The sequence below is a fragment of the Haliotis rubra genome, unplaced genomic scaffold, assembly GCF_003918875.1.
Source record: "Haliotis rubra isolate DU_JTF1 unplaced genomic scaffold, ASM391887v1 Scf1185, whole genome shotgun sequence".
NCBI lineage: Eukaryota > Metazoa > Mollusca > Gastropoda > Lepetellida > Haliotidae > Haliotis > Haliotis rubra.
In genome coordinates this window covers 98598-118082 of record NW_025765098.1, presented here as the reverse complement: position 1 = coordinate 118082, position 19485 = coordinate 98598, and the positions used below count along the sequence as shown (strand labels likewise).

At 41.3% G+C, this 19485-nt stretch overlaps 1 protein-coding gene across 2 annotated transcripts in view; it reads right to left on the bottom strand.

Annotated features, from left to right (window-relative positions):
* Nucleotides 1-13781, bottom strand: part of LOC124259926 (anosmin-1-like) — a 71133-nt gene extending 57352 nt beyond the window's left edge. For both annotated transcript variants that reach the window (XM_046694155.1, XM_046694159.1), the window contains exon 1: nt 13561-13781. In XM_046694155.1, the coding sequence (XP_046550111.1) occupies nt 13561-13689 (129 nt within the window). In that variant the 5' untranslated portion in view covers nt 13690-13781. The remainder of the gene's footprint in view (nt 1-13560) is intronic.
* Nucleotides 13782-19485: the final 5704 nt, after the last annotated feature.

Sequence of the window (19485 nt, the reverse complement as noted above, 5' to 3'; positions counted from 1 at the left end):
GTCCAGGGACTCCTTTCACGAAGCAATCTGTACTAGGAATTCTTTAACATTGCACTAAGGTTACCTTAGTGACTTACGATCACATTAGTGCTTTGTGAAAGGAGGCCCTGGTCCACGAAACGTTCGAAGAGTTACGCGCTATCGTAACTTTAGTTTATCATGCGTTTACAAATTACGCAGGGCTGCGAAGGCTTTGTGGATTGGGACCCTGGTGTCTTCTGACTCAACATAGGAAGACCACTGAGAATAAGAAGAGCTTTAATCGTTACACACATAATCGGTGATAGGACTTTGTCTGAGATACCGTGAGTTATGTCGGCCAGAGAGAAACTGTGATGGCGAGGTATGTTCATGTATTCCTTGGCAGGCAGTCCTCTTCTATAATTATAACCTTTCTGGCCTCGTTGACATGGAAGTTTAACTTACCATATATATCAGTGTCACACAAGACAGAGGATCTTGTATGTATGTCAGTGCTATATTCTAGTGTGTATTCACCAGCAAGGGGACCTCGTTTGTATATCAATGTAACATTCAAATGTGTATTCACCAGCAAGTGGATATCGTTTCTATATCAATGTAACATTCAAATGTGTATTCACCAGCAAGTGGATATCGTTTGTATATCAATGTAACATTCAAATGTGTATTCACCAGCAAGTGGATATCGTTTGTATATCAATGTAACATTCAAATGTGTATTCGCCAGCAAATGGATCTCGTTTGTATATCCGTGTTACATACAAGTGTGTATTCACCAGCAAGTGGATATCGTTTGTATATCAATGTAACATTCAAATGTGTATTCACCAGCAAGTGGATATCGTTTGTATATCAATGTAACATTCAAATGTGTATTCACCAGCAAATGGATCTCGTTTGTATATCCGTGTTACATACAAGTGTGTATTCACCAGCAAGTGTTTTTCGTTTGTATGTCAATGTAACGCTCAAATGTGTATTCACCAGCAAGTGGATATCGTTTGTATGTCAATGTAGCGCTCAAATGTGTATTCACCAGCAAATGGATCTCGTTTGTATATCCGTGTTACATACAAGTGTGTATTCACCAGCAAGTGGATCTCGTTTGTATATCAATGTAACATTCAAATGTGTATTCACCAGCAAGTGGATATCGTTTGTATATCAATGTAACATTCAAATGTGTATTCACCAGCAAATGGATATCGTTTGTATATCAATGTAACATTCAAATGTGTATTCACCAGCAAGTGGATCTCGTTTGTATGTCAATGTAACGCTCAAATGTGTATTCACCAGCAAGTGGATATCGTTTGTATGTCAATGTAGCGCTCAAATGTGTATTCACCAGCAAGTGCATATCGTTTGTATGTCAATGTAAGGCTCAAATGTGTATTCACCAGCAAGTGGATATCGTTTGTATGTCAATGTAGCGCTCAAATGTGTATGTGTATGTCAATGACACATATAGATGACACAAGTTGTTTTTCGTTTTTAACCAGTGTCACACACAAACATGTATTCACCAGCAAGTTCTAGGTTGTATATCACCGTTACACACAAGTGTGCATTCACTTACACATATATTCTCTCCCGTGTAAATACATAACGTTTTGGGTTGTTTGTTTGTTTGTTGTTTAACGCCACACTCTACAATATTCCAGCTATAGAGGGCGGTCTGTAAATAATCGAGTGTGGACCAGGCAATCCAGTGATCAACAGCATGAGCACCTAACTGGTATATGGTAGCATGTGTCAACCAAATCAGCGAGCCTGACCACCCAGGGATGGAAATACCTTTAAAATTGCTAGTGTACTCCGGAACAGTGACACATGTACAATCACTTGCCCTGATAATTTTTCCACTATACCGGCTGTTTTCTTTTTGATTTTTTAAAATAAACAACATAATTAACATTGGAAAGTCAACTGGACACCGGTACAGTGTGATATACAAATTTGCTTGCCCGACAGGGAAAAAACACTGGACTCGGACCTCGGGCAATGGGTTATTTCCACCCCTGCCACCCTTGGCCTCCTATTACGACAAGCACGGGTTGCTGAAGACCAATTTTAACTCAAACATGTACTATTGCAATGCAAAACATGGCGATATTTCACAGTATAAGTTGGTTTGCTGCATCACTCAGCAATTTTCCAGCTATCTTTGTTAACACTACCCGTCACTAGTTCTAACATTATCGGTAATAATGCAGTGAAGTATTTCGACAGTCATAACGCTGTTTCCTCGATAGGAGCCACGACCCTTCTACGTCCAACACCTGTGCGAATGTTTCTCCACTAACGTCCTGCTGTGTCTGTACCTATACCAAGTTTCTTCTGTCGCATGAATGATTAATGCCAGTCCTAGATCGGCCTGCTGGTGATGTATTGCTGGGCGGGAACTGTTTGGGCTTCATATGCCCTTGGGTGATGCTGGGGTCAGTGTCAAAATGAAAATATGCTATATTATTAAACCTAAAACATTGAAAGAAAATTCAAATTTGACCAAAGTTAACATTATTCTAATCGATAACGTAGGTTTGAATATCAACTGTGATTTTCCCCGAATTTTCAACAGTGTTTCCACAAATGTTTTATTAATTTACGACACACTTCTTGACACGGATCCTCGTGTCTGTTGAAGTTCAAGTGGAACAAAAAAGCTTTAACCTGACAGCAGCCTCCACGTATAGTCTGTTGTTAGGCAGGTTTGTTTGTAGTGGATCCACTTTTCCCCTTGTATAGCCCACGAGTTGAAGCGATGGGTCAAGTATATTGCTAACGGCATGTAACAAAGATGAACTATTGGCCAATGCCCGAAAACCACGAAATTTGTTTGGTTGTTTGTCAGAGATCGTTTAAAGAGACTATTCCGATGCAAAGAATGGCGAAAGTTTTCACAGTTGCTTTGTTTGCTTGTTGTTTACCATTGCAATCGGTAACATTACAGCTATATGGCGGCGGTCTGTACATCCTCGAATCTGGGCCAGACAATCCAGTGATCAACAGCATGAGCATCGATCTACACAATTGGGATACGATGACATGTGCAGCCAAGTCAGCGAGCCTGACCACCCGATCCCGTTTGTCGCCTTTTACGGTGCAGGACGATGTGATTCTACTGAACACTAAACAGTAGAGCAGTCCAGTCAGTTTGACTTCGCCGTTGTTGGCACAATTATCGTATAGTCATCTTCTCGGTAATGCCAAGTATATTATACGAGTCCTGAGCATTCATGACACGATGCAGGACAGAGTGACTTCAGTTAACATCCAGTGCTTGTACATTCTTAACATAACACTTTCACATTTACACATGCATCTTTACAAAACTGTTCTCAAATGTAAAATAGCATTCTGTCGACCCACGTATGCAAAGACACTCCCATCGCTTGACAGGCAAAGGATTCCTTTTGCATATTCTTTATCTCTGCAGGCACATTTAGTCAGAATCGGTTACTGTCGAGGTTTTATACGAAATGAGTTTACAGAAATGAGTGAGTAAGGTTTTACGCCGCCTTTAGCAATATTCCTACAATATCACGTCGATGGACACCAGACATGGGCTTCACACATTGTGCCCCTGTGGAGAATCGAACCCGGGTCTTCGGTCTGACGAGGGAACACTTTAACCACTACCTTTCCGGGCATAATTTATAGAAACAACAACTACGAACATTAAAAACTTATCAAACTGTCTGCGCGTTCAGTAAAACAAAGAACAGTCACTCTATCCGGAAGTCTTTCATCTGTTTCAGGGGGCTAGACGATAGATGAAGGACCAACGCTGACTCAACGAAACACATGCACATAGTTTTCGCTTCCCTTGAAGCTAGTTGGACCAAACCTGTGAATGAAACCCGACAGACAGACACTTTTTTAAACATCCATTGTCCTTTTGTTAAAACTTCAGGTCTTGTGAGGAGATTACGCCTAATAATGACAGGACCAGACCTGCAGCTGAATGAGGGCTGGAAATAAAAGGTTCCAATTCCCTTCTACCTACGCTGGGATCAAGTTCGAAACAATTATCTGCAAGCGAGGTGTGCTTTTGTTCCTAAATGAGCGAGTAAAACAAATACACGCGACGTGCTTGACAAAGAAAATAGACACAAAAAGGCCCATGACTGAACAGAAGCACGTAAGTATGAATGAACAAACGGAGGTTGGAGATTTCCATGTAAAAAACAAAGGTTAAGGTTAGGCTGAGAGGGGAGGGGCAATACTCACTCTCACTATCTTGTATCTTACCAGACTTGGGTGGGTATAAGTAGTTTAGGACAACAGAATTATATACTGTTTCTGTCCTAATCCACTGTCTACAGCTCATTGTCTGCTTCCAATTTGCACGGGTTAACAAGTCAGATTCATAATTAGCACGATTTTCTGAGCTTTGGAATACACCCTTTGATATTCAGGTGTCTGTGTGGGTGTGCCTGGTTAAAGGACAATGTCCACATTGTATTCACTTCCAACAAACTTCACAGGATCCAACAGGATATTAATGAGGGATTTTTTTTGGGTTTTTTTGTCTGGTGTGAGTTCAATATATGTATATATAATATATATCGTGAAAAGGTAGAATAAAAGATTGTCTCAAATGGTCTCATGTACAAATCTCAAAACCAGATGCTTCTGAAGAACCACGCTTCTCTAAGAGGTGACCAACAGGATCATGTGGTCGGGCTGGCTGGCTTAGTCTCTATTCGCCCACATCCCTAATTGCCCACATCCCAATTGGCCCACAAAAACATCAGAGGTTAATTAGGGTCAGACAATGCACCCCTACTCTCATAATGGGGTGTCCTGACAAGGGGGGGATTAGTCTAAAATCACATACATCTCTGAGTTACTTGACAAAGTGCTCTTGTTTCAGTGTTGTGGTAGTTATACAGGATGGAGAAGGAAACTTAGAGAAGATTTAAAGTATATTTCAATTTTGTCTAAATAAAGTAGAGAGTATTATTAATTAATGTATCTACTAATCGGAAATAACTTCTCTCTCCTTTCAATTTAGTAACTCACTGCAACCCTATAAGTATGGTAGTTTGCAAAGTATGGGCAGTCGCAATGGCTAACCTACAGAAAGCAGAGTTCACGTTGTCGCAGAGAGGAGGAAAACAGGTTCTACACGGAGGTCACAAGTATCGACTGCACGTTGACAGACAGGTAGCCACTCACTGGAAGTGTATCATCGACAAGTGCAAGGGTAGATGCAGCACCATTGGGGATCACATCACTTCAGTATCAGAACACAACCATCCTCCACTAGTGAATGAAGAAGAGAGTCGACTTCTCACCAGACTTAGACAACGCGTTCAAGAAGAGATCAAGCCTGTCCAGCAAATCTACAATGAAGAGACCCAGAACCTAGACGAAGAAGCTGCTGCTACTGTTGCTTCCTTCTACAGTATCAAGTCTGGACTCTACCGTCAGCGTGCCAAGGTTCTTCCACCAGTCCCACGTACCCGTGCTGATGTAGACCTCACAGGTACCTTTTTAAGTATTAACTTATCTACTGATATTTGCATAATGCTCAATTGATTTCTTGACAGTGTACTTCATTCATTCATTCATTCATCAAAACAACGTCTAACACACTTGCTTGTTTTTAAGGTTCCTGGACTGAGACAACAGACGGACAACAGTTCCTGGTTGTAGACAGCGAAGATGAAGACAGGATCCTGATCTTCAGTACCGCAGAGATGCTGGACATCCTCGCCAATGCAGAAACCATCTACATGGACGGAACATTTTTTGTGTGTCCCAGCCTGTGGCAACAAGTCTACATTGTGCACTGCCTTGTGGATGGACAGATGTTCCCAGTCGCCTTCTCCCCTGCTGCCAAGCAAGTCTCGTGATACATACATTAGATTGTTTAACTACTTGAAGGACTCTGTGCTTGCTATTGTCGGCGTTGAACTTTCTCCTCCGTTGTACAGACTGACTACGAAGCTGCTGCTATTGGAGCCACTGAGAGAGTCTTCCCCGATGCAGAAGTCCGTGGATGCTACTTCCACTTCACCCAGGCGGTTTGGCGGCAGGTTTCAGAGAAAGGCCTTGTGAAAACCTACAAGGACAACCGTGCCTTCAACACCCACGTGCGACGTGCTGCAGCACTCCCCCTCCTCCCAGTGGATCAGATCCAAGATGCCTGGATGGAAGTATTGAACCAGTCTCCCGACGTTGACGGAATCGGCCAGTTCAACGACTACATCACATCTACATGGGTTGACTACGACGCAAGATTCCCACCTCGCATTTGGAATCAACATGGAAACACTGGGCCAAGAACAAACAATCACTTGGAGGATTCCACCTTGATTTAAGAAGCTGGTTCAGAAGCACCACCCGAACATTTACGAGTTTGTGATCACAATGAAGAAGCTCGAGACAACAAACAGAGTGGCCAGAAGACAGATTGAGCATGGAGCAGCTGTCCGCCCAAGATCCAGACTCTACAAGAACCTGACAGCCGCCTGCACAGACTGCAGCAGCAACTGGAAACTGGCAGAAGATCACCGCTACAGTTTCTGGACGCGGCTGGACACCTGATCAAGTTGAACTGAACATTATGAAACTTTGTTACAGAAATAAAAACAAAATGTAAATTACTTTTGTTCATTTGCCCACATCTCAATTCGCCCACATCTTCAAAATAGGAGAGTCCATTCTTCAGTCATAGGTATGACACAAGTTGATCATTATGTAATCCCTAACCAATATGTTGTTTTAAAACTGTGGGCGAGATGGGATGTGGGCGAATAGAGAACATCAGGAAGCCCTGTATTTCACACACAGTGTCTTGTCAGTGTATGAAATAAGGCCCGTCCGACCGCCCGAGACCGCAGATTTCTGCCCGACGGTCTAATTATACAGCCAGCCTGCCCGATGGACGGGTGCAAAAAAATTTCTGATAACGTGTCCACTGGCACTGTCTATTTAGTACTTAAGATGGACTGGTTAAATCTCTTCTGGGCTGGTAGGTTTTTGAAGTTACCAGCCCAGATGTCTGGCTGGGTTTTTGGCTTATTTCATACACATGTCCTGTGATATCTCTACTTAAACACACAAAACATCGGCTGGGGGAAAACCTGGTTCCCTGCTAGTTCCAGCATCCCAGGAATTAAACCATCTGTCCAGCACAGGACGTGACACAAATGTTCTCCCAAGCGTTTGGCATACGTTCTAAGGGCGATTTAATGGGTGTGACCGAGGGTTGATCTAAAAGCAATGAATTTCATCTGAATAATTCGCGGATATAAACTAGCATCAAACAAGGACGAGACACAGCAACCACAATGTGAGATACGGATCTCCCATGCAGATTCAAACACGCAACGTATACATAATGCAGATTTTCTTTCCAACATACAACTAGAAATATATAACTGGGTGGCTTTCTCTGGACATCATTCAAATAAGCAAAAAACATTAATGGACCCATAGAAGCCTTCCTCCTCCACGTATACAGATAAATTACGGATTGAATATGAAAGCTCACGCAATGATAAGCATTTATGGAAATACGACTACCAAAAGAATTATATGCGTGTAACTGCAGGTGGCGCTAGCTTTCACCTTTTCATGTTTATCTTAGGAAGAAACACACCCCGATTTAAATGAGGATTTCATAACGAGAGTTATGTGGTTTTAACGAGGGGTCCCAGTCGCTGAATAGCTTCCGTCGCTGTCAGGCGACCGTGGTCTCCTTGGCCATGCTGTCAAACGTTTCAAGTGTCGACAGGGACTCTCAGTTGCCTATGTTTTAGTATAAAGGACATCTGAAGAATGCGTAACTCGGAAGGCAGAGGGTGCATGCCAGGCAGTCAATAGGCGCCCAGTACTAGTTGCCTCGGAGTCAGGGGCGAGGGGTGCGGGGCGGACCGTGTTAGGGTACCTACTCCCTAACAATGAAGGGTCTAGACCCGAAACTATTGGGTAAAGGAGCCTAAAAGCCATCGAGACAGGTTGTTTTTTCGGGATACTAATTGCTGAGGCGAATAAGGAGAATTTAAGTTTGAAAAGCGGATGGTGCATAATACAGTTTTCAACAGACGCTGGGAAAAACTATCGTTGGATCAACTGTATATTTACCGTAAACATCAAAGGTGGAATATGCGAAAACACATCAGTATTGTGTGATAGGTATTTAAATGAAGACCATGTAATGTGAAACGAAATAATATGAACCTTTTGATAGACCCTGATTATTGATAAAGAACCATAAAAGAGTCAGGGAATATTTTAAATTTGACGATTAAAACATTCAGCAAATTGTAACGACAGGGTATTTTTGAAAACGGCTCCTCTGATCATCATTTCGGATTTCGATGAGTCTGTTGTCCACCATGACCAGTTAGTGTAGGCCATGTAGTCACTACACAACATGGCCTGGGTGTTCAACATTGTGCTGTCGTTTTCCAAAGTTCAAATCTTTGAAGATCCCGGTTAGAATTGGTGTTCAGCAACCAATGCTTGTCGTAAGAGGCGACTAACGGGATCGGGTATTCAGACTCGCTGATTTGTTTGACACATGTCATCGTATCCCAACTGCTGTTGATCAATGGATTTTCTGGTCCAGGTTCGATTATTTACCGCCATATAACTGGAATATTGCTGAGTGCAGTGTTAAACAACAAGCAAACCAAAAATCCAAGGATGACGACTACCTCCGTGTTTCACAGTCAACTGACTTCCAGTCCAGTATTTAACACAACACCAATGCTTGTTTCCGATTGGCTCTCATGTCTCAGATGAGTGGAGTAACTGATACCTGAAAGTTGGTTTTGTTCTATCTTTGGTTCCATTGATTGTACTTGTCTCAGTAGGACAAAATGAGGCAAATGCATAATTCAAAACATTCTCAACAGTTTCACCCATTGAACACTGGCATGAGTGCTGAAAATAATTCCCAAGCAATTCCTGATAGCATTGTTCTAGAGTTCACATCAAACAGCGCCCACAAGTGCAAACCAGGCAAGCCTTTGTGTCATTCTATTGTGGTCTCCCCCACAAAGACAAACAGATTGTAGTATTTCTATTACTTAAATAATTACGTATTCTGGGCTCGTAACTAAAATGGAATAACATATAAAGGAGTAAATATTTTATAATGTTGGGAGGCCATTGAGGAACACAAGTACAAAGACCTCTCTCTTATTCTCCAGTCAAGCGTGAGAATTCTTGCGCATCAGCAACTCTCAGAAGAAGCGTAAGGTCAAACTTTCTGAACCTCTTACAGAACGGTCCCGCCCAAATATATCATATTAATGTCTTTTCACAATGAGCACAAACAAACAAAACCTTATTCCCAATGTGTCAAAGACTGCTCTACTGTCTTCCGGAAACCGAATCATGTTCATATCCGTGTTATCTACGACCGTATTGTGTAGAAATAATAAGGTACATGTTTAGAGCATCTTGAAAGGCAATCTGAACAAATGCATTTTTTACACACACACTCACAAACAACATTACAACTTCACTCACTCTGCAAACAATGAAATATATATGCCTAATGTACGTACACATGATAGATAAGAAACACTTAAATTATTTACCCAAGGCTACATATACATCTGAAAACGCCAAATGGAACTGTATTTAAGTGGGAAGGAGGTAGTTCTATCTTTTGTTAACCGCGGAGAAAGGAGCGTATTATTATGTAACTGCCTAACACTCAAGAATTAACCTAATTGCACATTACCATATTATATTTCTTGAGTGAGTTTAGTTTAGCAATATTTCAGCAATATTACGGAGGGAAACACCAGAAAAGGGCTTCAAACATTGTACCCATGTGGGGAATCGAGCCTGGGTCTTCCGCGAGCGCTTTAACCACTACGGTCCCCCACCACCCCTTACAGTAATCCAGTTGCATGTTGTTAGACAACAAGCACCCTATGGTCAGGTTATGACTAATGATTGTGACGAGACTGTGACTATGGAGTGATGAGTAATACCAGGAAATTATATACCATTTTCTTATATTCTCCTTTAATAAAACACTGCTGCCTAATACTTAGTGATTAATGGTTGATTAATCACCCACCGTTTTGCGCAAAACATTAACCTTCAAAACTGCTGTTAAACTTGTGTGAGTAAACTAAAACTATATTTCATCAGAAGAGTTTAAGTACGATATTATCGATGCCACAATTATCACATCGAAAATCGTTAATAATTCTTAACGATATTTCCCAATATCGATCTTATTAGCCAGGCTTATATTAAGAATATTTCCACCATTGATATTATTTCCATATCTTTCAATGAGGTACAGCCTATATTTAACTCGATCCTGGATAGGGCGATCATGATGACGGCAGTGCCCCTTTAAGGTGACACTGATTGTTCCTGTCATACACACCAGGGTCACCCAGCAAGGTCACACAATGTGCTGACCTGGCAACAAACTACACTAAACCTTCACAATTTATCATGTATGAGATTTGTTTATATATGCCAAACAATAACCAGCAATCGCATTAGGCACAAACCGCAAACGTGTCAATAGAGACACGCTTTATACTAATGCCTTTGGGCAATAGGGACGATGTCCAACTCTCAATGTTATAGAGTTGGTACACGCACAACCACATTCCCAGATCAGTCAGGCGGGTGGAAGTATGTGGTACAGCTACTTAAGAATCTTACAATCCTACTCCCAGCATATGTCGGTATCCTCAGTAAGCTATCTATAGATTTGTTACAGTTAAAGGCTCTTATAGTTCTGTTGAAATGGTTAGATTTGTGTTCAATGTAGAGAAGAAGCACCTGTATACATTACGGGTGGGGACCGAGAACACGTCATTTGATCACCAGCGTGTGTTCACGATCTTAGGTACCATTGCAGAAGGACATGCTTCAGTCAATGTAATCCTTATGTGGAAGGTTGTTGGACTATGGGGAGGTGTGAATGTCATCATGTTTCGTGCAAGGCAGTGGCAGTTAGATCTGTTGGTCCAGAACACTAGAGTTCATGTGTTATTTCAGCCGAATATTAAATAGCGACATACGCAATCAATAACTGTCAATGGATATATGTTAAGAAATCTGCCATAAGCACGATCATCTCAATGTATTTGTAGCCTTATTTTACCATAGGATTAAGTGTTCTGGCCACGTAATAATTAAATACATCTACACTACTGCTCCATTATTAATTCTTAGGCTGAAGGATAACCAAGTTCTATGGATAGTCAACTTCTTTATTGCAATGAGTGCGACGTTTCGGTGTAGGTACTAACACCGTTATCAAGCAAGCGATGTTAGTACCTAGAACCTACACCGAAACGTCGCACTCATTGCAATAAAGAAGTTGACTATACATAGAACTTGGTTTTCCTTCATCTATACAACTTCTAAAATGCCTCTCAAAGAAATTCTTAGGTTTATATTACTTGATGATGTCAGAATTACGTCAACAGTTATACATCTGTCATTGACACTAGAATAGCCAAAATGATTGCTTAAACAGAACTTACATCAACTGTTGACAGTTTGATCTTCATCGAATTTTCAATATCTGGCAAATACATCGTCTGAATTGAATATATAGTACACAAAGATTGGTTTGACAAGCAACTATCTTGTAACTTAGAGAATAGAAACCAGAGATTTATCCAGGATTCTAATTTAAGTGCCCCTGACAGGAAACTGGAAGAAAACTCCATATATTGTTCAGAATTGGGATTACTTGTTCTTGTTTTCTTACATACAGAGGTAGGCTTGTATTGCATGAGACTACATTCAAAGCAATGATATACGGATTTCAACTTCTATTTGTTCTTCCTGTTATCGGTGAAATACTGGTTATTTCTACAAATCATTAAATCTAACTATTTGTTATACATGGTAACTTAAATTGGGAAACTTTATATCCATTTTGTGAATTTTTAATGGCCTTTGCTGCAGACATTGGGCTGAATGTCGTCCTCAAGCAAGTCTAGACAAATCCATGGAAACTGATGAAATATTTGTATCTCTTACTGATTTCATTGTTTCATATATTGAATAATACCCTGTCAATCGTGAAGTTTTCTTTACAAAACTAATCTGTAACATTGCACAAAACATCAATTTCATATCTCCCAGAATAGTTTAACCTTGTAAAATACATGCCATTGTTTTTAACGTTACTTGGCTCTTGCAGGACTGGGCACAGATTTTCGAAGCTCTCTTAGCGCTAAGATAGTCGTAAGTGCCATACATTAACATTAACTTACGACTATCTTAACGCTAAGAGAGCTTCGAAAATCTAGGCCCTGGTGTAAATAGGTATCTCTCCGACAGCACATTGGCTGGTACTTGTATAACTTCCATATAACCGTGGCCCACTATCAACAGTAATCACACCGACACGGATTAGACTCTGTCCTAGAGATGACGATAGTGATAGTCGATAATAAAGTTTCGCCGGAATAGGTGTGTTAATCTCATCTGCGTTGTCAGCTAAATTTACAAATAATTATCTATATCTTTAATTACATCAGCGATGCATTTAGATTGTCTCCACGATAGCAGTATGCTGTTGTGTGGCACGCCAGGGGTCACGAGGTCAACACTAAATTCCGCCTAAGGAAAAGACAGCTAGGCTGAAGTGTTTGTTCTGTATGAGTGACCTAGCCAGATGGGTTTTCAACACAAAGTGATATTCTTTTGTAACAATTTACGGGCTGTGTAAAGAGATGCAAGTCATGGCAACAGGAGAAACATTATTTCTGGGAAGGAACGCATGCGATACATACAAATGTATGGCCGACAATCGAAAAGTGCTTGATTCTTGAAATTTTACACCACTTAGGCATGCTTGGCGACATCCGTGCTGAGACGCTATTACGATTCAGGCAATGTCCTTGCGATCTGGACCGTGGAGTGTAGCTCGTCTGACAGAATGTGATTAGATTCCAAATTGAAAATGTCACATTCATAAAAATGCTGAAGAATATAAGACGTGACCATGTCATGGCGAGACACTTGATAGGCAATTGTATCCGTCTCTCATTCAAATAAAAATTAAATCTTAGATGAGGGTGGTGATCGGTTCCATGCATGAAATAAAGTAATTAGCCCACAAAGGTTCTTGCAGAAGTGACAGTGTAGATTTTCAAGTGAAATAAAAAGTGTGTAAATATTTCATTCATTGCTGTCTCCATTATGTCGATTGGATAATTTACCGCCACACTGTCAAATGCAAGATGTATTGTTTGTTGCAATAAACATACATTCCAGCCGACTGTTCATGTCCTTTGATGCGTAATGCGGTCTAGCTTCTCTCATGTGACTTTACAACCAACCTTCCCGGACCAAGCTTGTCAACAGGCTATCTCGCAGCGTGCTAGCAGACGCTTGTCCACAATAAACAATTTTAGGGCAGGAAGTACCTAAAGCGAGATCGCTCGCAACGTTTATATAGAGCTGTCAAACCCCTATGACAATACAAGCACGACCAAACGTCCTTGTTTTGAAAACACAACGCATATAATAAACTGACGGCCCTTAACACGTGTTGGAAACCGAAAGTTAGACTCGAACGGTCGTTTTGTGATAACGAGTGTATTCGGGACTCACCTGTGCGATATCCAAATGTTGGGAGAGACAGTTCGAGTAACACTGGCCCCAGAGGATGTGTTGAGTGTCCGAAATTACTCCAATTACTCCCAGAAGAAGGGTAATTCCCCCAAAGCAGCTCCACTTCATAGCTACATAGGTAATCGGTCAGATTGCTTCCTCCACGGCTAAAGTTGGGAACCGATCGACTACCTGTTTGATATCTAAGTCGTCTGCATTGCTTGCGGTTGTGCTTAGTAATTGCCTCAAGCTGATTGGCTGCTATTTTTGGTATCGGCGTTTCATTGGCTGAGTGGCTACATTCACAAATCTGATCAGACGCTTCAATGCTGGCCAGGTGAATGAATTGCGATCAAACATAACAGCGCACTTGTGTAACGGTTAAATTTCACGAGATGATTACGCAATTCCAGCAAGATAAATATTCAAGTCGTTGCAGGCGATTAGATAGAGGATACTGTGAAACTGTTTGCTGATGAGATAAACTGTTCATGGATGTCAGAATACGTGTTGGTTTATCAAATAATATATAACTGTATACCCAGGTAGGACATATTTCATAAACACGCCGCACGTGGAATGATATTAAGACAGTTTTTAGGAACACATAACTCAAAATTACAATCGTATTTGTTAACGATTAAAAAAATCTGGTGTGATACATGTTTGAAGATGGCCGCTACAAACGTTCAAATTTAACCGAATTTGATTCTTTTCGTAACATACACACAATATGCATCCCTGGCTAATTTCATGCCAAACATAAGTGACCATGGTTCTCCATGACAACTTCAATGTGAGTAAGTATGGTTTTAAGCCGCCTTCAGCAATATTCCAGCAGTATCACGGCGGGGGACGCCAGAAATGGGCTTCACACATTGTACCCATGTGAGGAGTCGAATCCGGATCATCGGCGTGACGAGCGAACGCTTTAAAATATTAGTACCCCAAAATATTGAGGAAGGATAACAATTATCGATGAACAACTGAATCACTTCCTTGATAATGGTGTTATAACCTACACCGAAACATCGCTCTCACAGCAATAAAGAAGTTGTTCGTCCATATATTGTTATCCTTCCTTACTGTTCCAACTTCTAAATGCCTCTCGGGGCGGTGGGGTAGTCTAGTGGCTAAAGCGTTGGCTCGTCACGCCGAAGACCCGGGTTCGAATCCCCACATGGGTACAATGAGTGAATCCCATTTCAGGCGTCCCCCGCCGTGATATTGCTGGAATATTGCTAAAAGCGGCGTAAAACCAAACTCAGTCAGTCAGTCAGTCTAAATGCCTCTCAAAGAAGTCCCCAAACATATTGTCTGTTTTGGGCTGGATTTGGTACTGTGTTCAATTAAAGAGAATGTTTTATGGATGGCAATGTCCTGTATATTCTCATGCCATATTTCAATGCAGATTCTTAAAATGTTGTTGATAAAGCAAACACGGAAAGGGTTACACATGTGATAGTAGATTACAGACATCAAGCGGATTACAGGATGGCGGGAAGATCGAAACATCACAATAAAATGTGCATGAAGTTTTCTTCACACAAAACTTACTGTTGTTATTTTTAACAAAATCATGTGCAGGCAACTGCCTTTTTAGCAGATTGGGAGTTACACCCTTCACTGTAAATGCCCAGTTTACTATCTGTCGTGTCAAGTTAGTAGGCAATTCAGTTGAAGGTAAGTCTGCGTGGGAGGTGACCGCGCCCATGTTTCAAGTACATGTAGCTGCATGTCAAATTAAATTTATATTTAAATGTTCGGGTTTCATTTTCTTACACCAATAGCAAAAAGCAATAAAATATATCGAACATCGAAGTAAACAATTTATTGCAAGACAACATGACCTCCTGGAGGTGACGTAACGAGATATGGGGGCGTTGGCAGGGGGCTCTGTATCACAGTTTGGTACCATTTCTTGAAGAAAAACCCAAAAGGTTCCATGTTTGATTCCTTTGGCACACTGACTGACTGACTGACTGAGTTTGGTTTTACGCCGCTTTTAGCAATATTCCAGCAACATCACGGCGGGGGAACACCAGAAATGGGCTTCACACATTGTACCCATGTGGGGATCCGAACCCGGGTCTTCGGCGTGACGAGCCAACGCTTTAACCACTAGGCTACCCCACCGCCCCTTTGGCACACAGAACACTGGGAAGTGTGAAACAGAACAGCATCGTAATCCGTCAAAATCAGGGTTACGATAGATCTTCAGCAGCGCATGCTTGTCGCAAGAGTCAACTAATAGGATAGGGCGGTTGGCCTCGGCAACTGGATTGTTGATTATTTACAGCCCACCGTCATATAGCTGGAATACTGCTGAGTGTGGCTTATAAAAACAAACAAAGAAACACGGCCATCCATTGTGGTAGGTTCTGATCTGGTCAGTGCATGCAGTGGAAACTATATATGGCCCTGGGGCTGACATAGTTGGGGCATGTCATCGTATTCCATTTACCCAGACCGATGTTCATGACGTCAATCACTGGATTGTCGAATCCCCACATGGGTACAATGTGTGAAGCCCTTTTCTGGTGTACCCGCCGTGATATTGCTGGAATATTACTGAAAATGGCGTAAAAACTCACTCACTCACTCGGTCTTAGTCTCTCGTACAGACCCTGAAGCAAATATATCCAAGAAAGCCCACACAAGTCTAGAAAATGTGGCAAGTCTAGATTTCCTCAGCTTCTGAAAATGAAGAAAGTCTCAGGGCTCCTTTTCATTATATATTTTTTTTTCACTATGAACTTTTTTTCTGTAAAATATGTTCATTTCAGAGACTAGTTGTTAGTCTAACTCGGTCTGAACAGACTCCAATAACACGGGCTGCCTGTCACCTTAGGAGGTAGCCATTTTGCTTAATATTCTTTGGGACCAATGAGGTGAGGTGAGGTGAGGTGAAATTGGGTTTTACGTCGTGCTTGAGAATATTTCGCTCATATGACGACGTGCATGCGTGTGTATGTGTATGTGCGGCTGCTTGTACTAGCCCAGACTTAAGCTGGTTTTATAGTGCTAGCCCATGCCGCAGTGAAGCATGAATACCCCACTCAGACACATTATACTGACTCCGAGCCGACCAGTCCTTGTTGTACCCATTAACGCCGAGCGCCAGGCAGGGACAAACAAGTACCATATTTAAACGTCTTTTGGTATGACGCGATCGGGGATCGAACCCGCGACCTTCCGCTCTCCGGGCGGACGCTCTAACCACTACACCACGGAGGCGGTTTGGGGACCAATGAAACAACACAAGTGGATTTAACACTTAGTATTATTGTCTTAGCATTGTTTACCACGCACATTGTCCACTCTGTAATACTGTTTCTTCACATTGGGTGTTATTGGGTGTTATTGTGTTGTTCAACCAGAACCATGTATTTCAATCGCAGTTTCTTATCTTATAAACATGTTTATCATATGAAATTGTATGTGAATATGAAAATAACAAAATTGTTGTTTCATTCTGTAACTGTTGTGCGAGAGCCAGGGTCTGATTATTATTGTTAAGGTAATTGATCTGCCATAAGAATTTACAGGTCCGGAGTTGAGATGTCTCCTGGGTGGTCGCTTGCAGACAGTTTACGGGATGTTTGGTAAAGCGGTGAATATAACATGAAATGAAATAATGATGTCATTTGAACCTATTCCACAAATCATCTTCATCTCAACTGTTCATATAACAAATCCAGCGGATGACATTTTTGATGACACTGCATAACGCTCAACTACACTCCGTTTTCGTGTGAAAGCTAGTCCTGTTTTTTGTGTAGTCTATCACAAGCCCAATGTTGTTTGACATGTGTCAATCAAAATACTTCAAGTGTAACTGACATGGCTTTTACTGCAATTAACAAACACACCGCTTCAAGTGTATGTATATAGTTGTATATTTGTGAAAGATGAAACGGGGATTTAAATCATTCAAACCTTCCGACAAGAATGTACCTCTCAAAGGTTGATAATTTTTTGTGTTGAAGCTCGTGAATGAGGGTTTGTAAGTTTAGCAACTCTACGATACATTTCATTAGGGTCTGTTGAAGGTGATGGAGACGAAAGGATGGGGAGATGTTGGGGGAGGGGTTATAATAGTTTTGATGCGGTTAAGGTAATTCTTGGTAATCTATGAACATAAACAATAAAACGACGAACTGTAAAAAATAACACAGAGACAGATAAACTGGTGTCTGATGGTATAAGCAGTGTCATTCGGCCATTTTGTTTGTCAGCATTTTTAAACAATCGACCTGGACCAGACGTAATGAGCATCGATCTGGCATCAATGCGTCAGTGAGCCATATACTTAAATACTTAGTGTTATTGATAGAATCTTTCAGCTTTCTACCAAATGTAAAATAATACTTGAATGTCATAAATGCTTTCAGTTTGAGTACGGAAGCAAATCAGAGTGAGTATGGTTTTACGCCGCTTTTAGCACCAGAAATGGGCTTCACACATTGAACCCATGCGGGGAATCGAACCCGGGTCTTCGGCGTGATTGAGCGAGCACTTTAACCACTGGGCTACCCCACCGCCTCAGAGCAAATCAGGCCTGTGTGTCGAGCGAACGCTGTACCGACTATAGAGGTGAATGAACTTTTTTGTGCGTTGTCGAATCTTGAGATAAAACTGAAGAGTGTTTCTGACATCAAGGCTTCACTTGACCCTCTCTGAGATAATGTTATTAGGATGGCTTCTCGTGCAGTGTGGGAGTGGAGAAACGTCACACGTAACATTTATGAAAAAATATCTTCTCCATTTGTATTTTCACCCTTAATAAGTTGCAACATATAAATAGACTGCTATTGATTACCATTAATAATTATGATGACTATTGTAATTATCTGTTTGGTTTTCAGGACTCCAAACCTCCTTTTTAACCTCCTTAAACAATTGTGTTTTCGTATGTGTATAGCGCAAGACGAGTCCATTTTAGAATAGAGAGATAAGAGCTTGGCAGCCAGATGTTTTGTGGGAATAATGTTTTCTGCCGCTTTTTATAATGCAGCAACATGACGGTGGGGGACACCAGAAATGGGCTTCACCATGTGCGGTATCGAACCCGGGTCTTCGGCGTGACGAGCGAACGCTATAACCATTAGGCTACCCCACCGCCCCCTTTGGTTTTAGTAGTGGTTTCGCTACATAGCTATATATTTGGCTAGGATACCCACCCAAAACATAGATCAAACTGGAGTGAGTGAGTCAGTTTTACGCCGCTTTTAGCAATATTCCAGCAATATCACGGCGGGGGACACCAGAAATGGACTTTACACATTGTACTCATGTGGGGAATCGAACCCGGGTCTTCGGCGTGACGAGCGAACGCTTTAACCACTAGGCTACTCCACCGCCCCGTCAAACTGGAAATAACACCTCAAACCTCTATTCGTCTGTCTGTCTACTTTGAAGACTGGGCATATCCGTAATTGTAACTTACATCTTACATAATCTTTAAATGAATTTAGAAACATTGTTGAATTTTGTTGAATTTAGCTTTCGATATTCATGGGGTCTATCTTCATCCATATCAAACAACTGCAATTTAAATGAATTTAGAAACATTGTTGAATTTTGCTTTCGATATTCTTGAGGTATATCTTCACCCATATTAAACAACTGCAATTTTAACTCACCTGTAAGGAGTTTGGAGGTATGTACTTTAAAAAGCAGTTTAACAATAACGTAATAGCTATGAAAAACATAATCCTAAAAAATCTGTTGTCAAAGTTCATTGTGCAACTCTGACTATGTCACGAGCAGGTGTTTATCAGTCGTTATCAAATAGGGATGACACCAGGTGTTCACAAGAAGATGATCGAGTTGTACTAACCGCCATGAAGACAGTTGTTCATCTTAAAAACACATGAAATAAATAGGAAGTATCACTAAATTAGGAAACTGCATCCTTTTGGG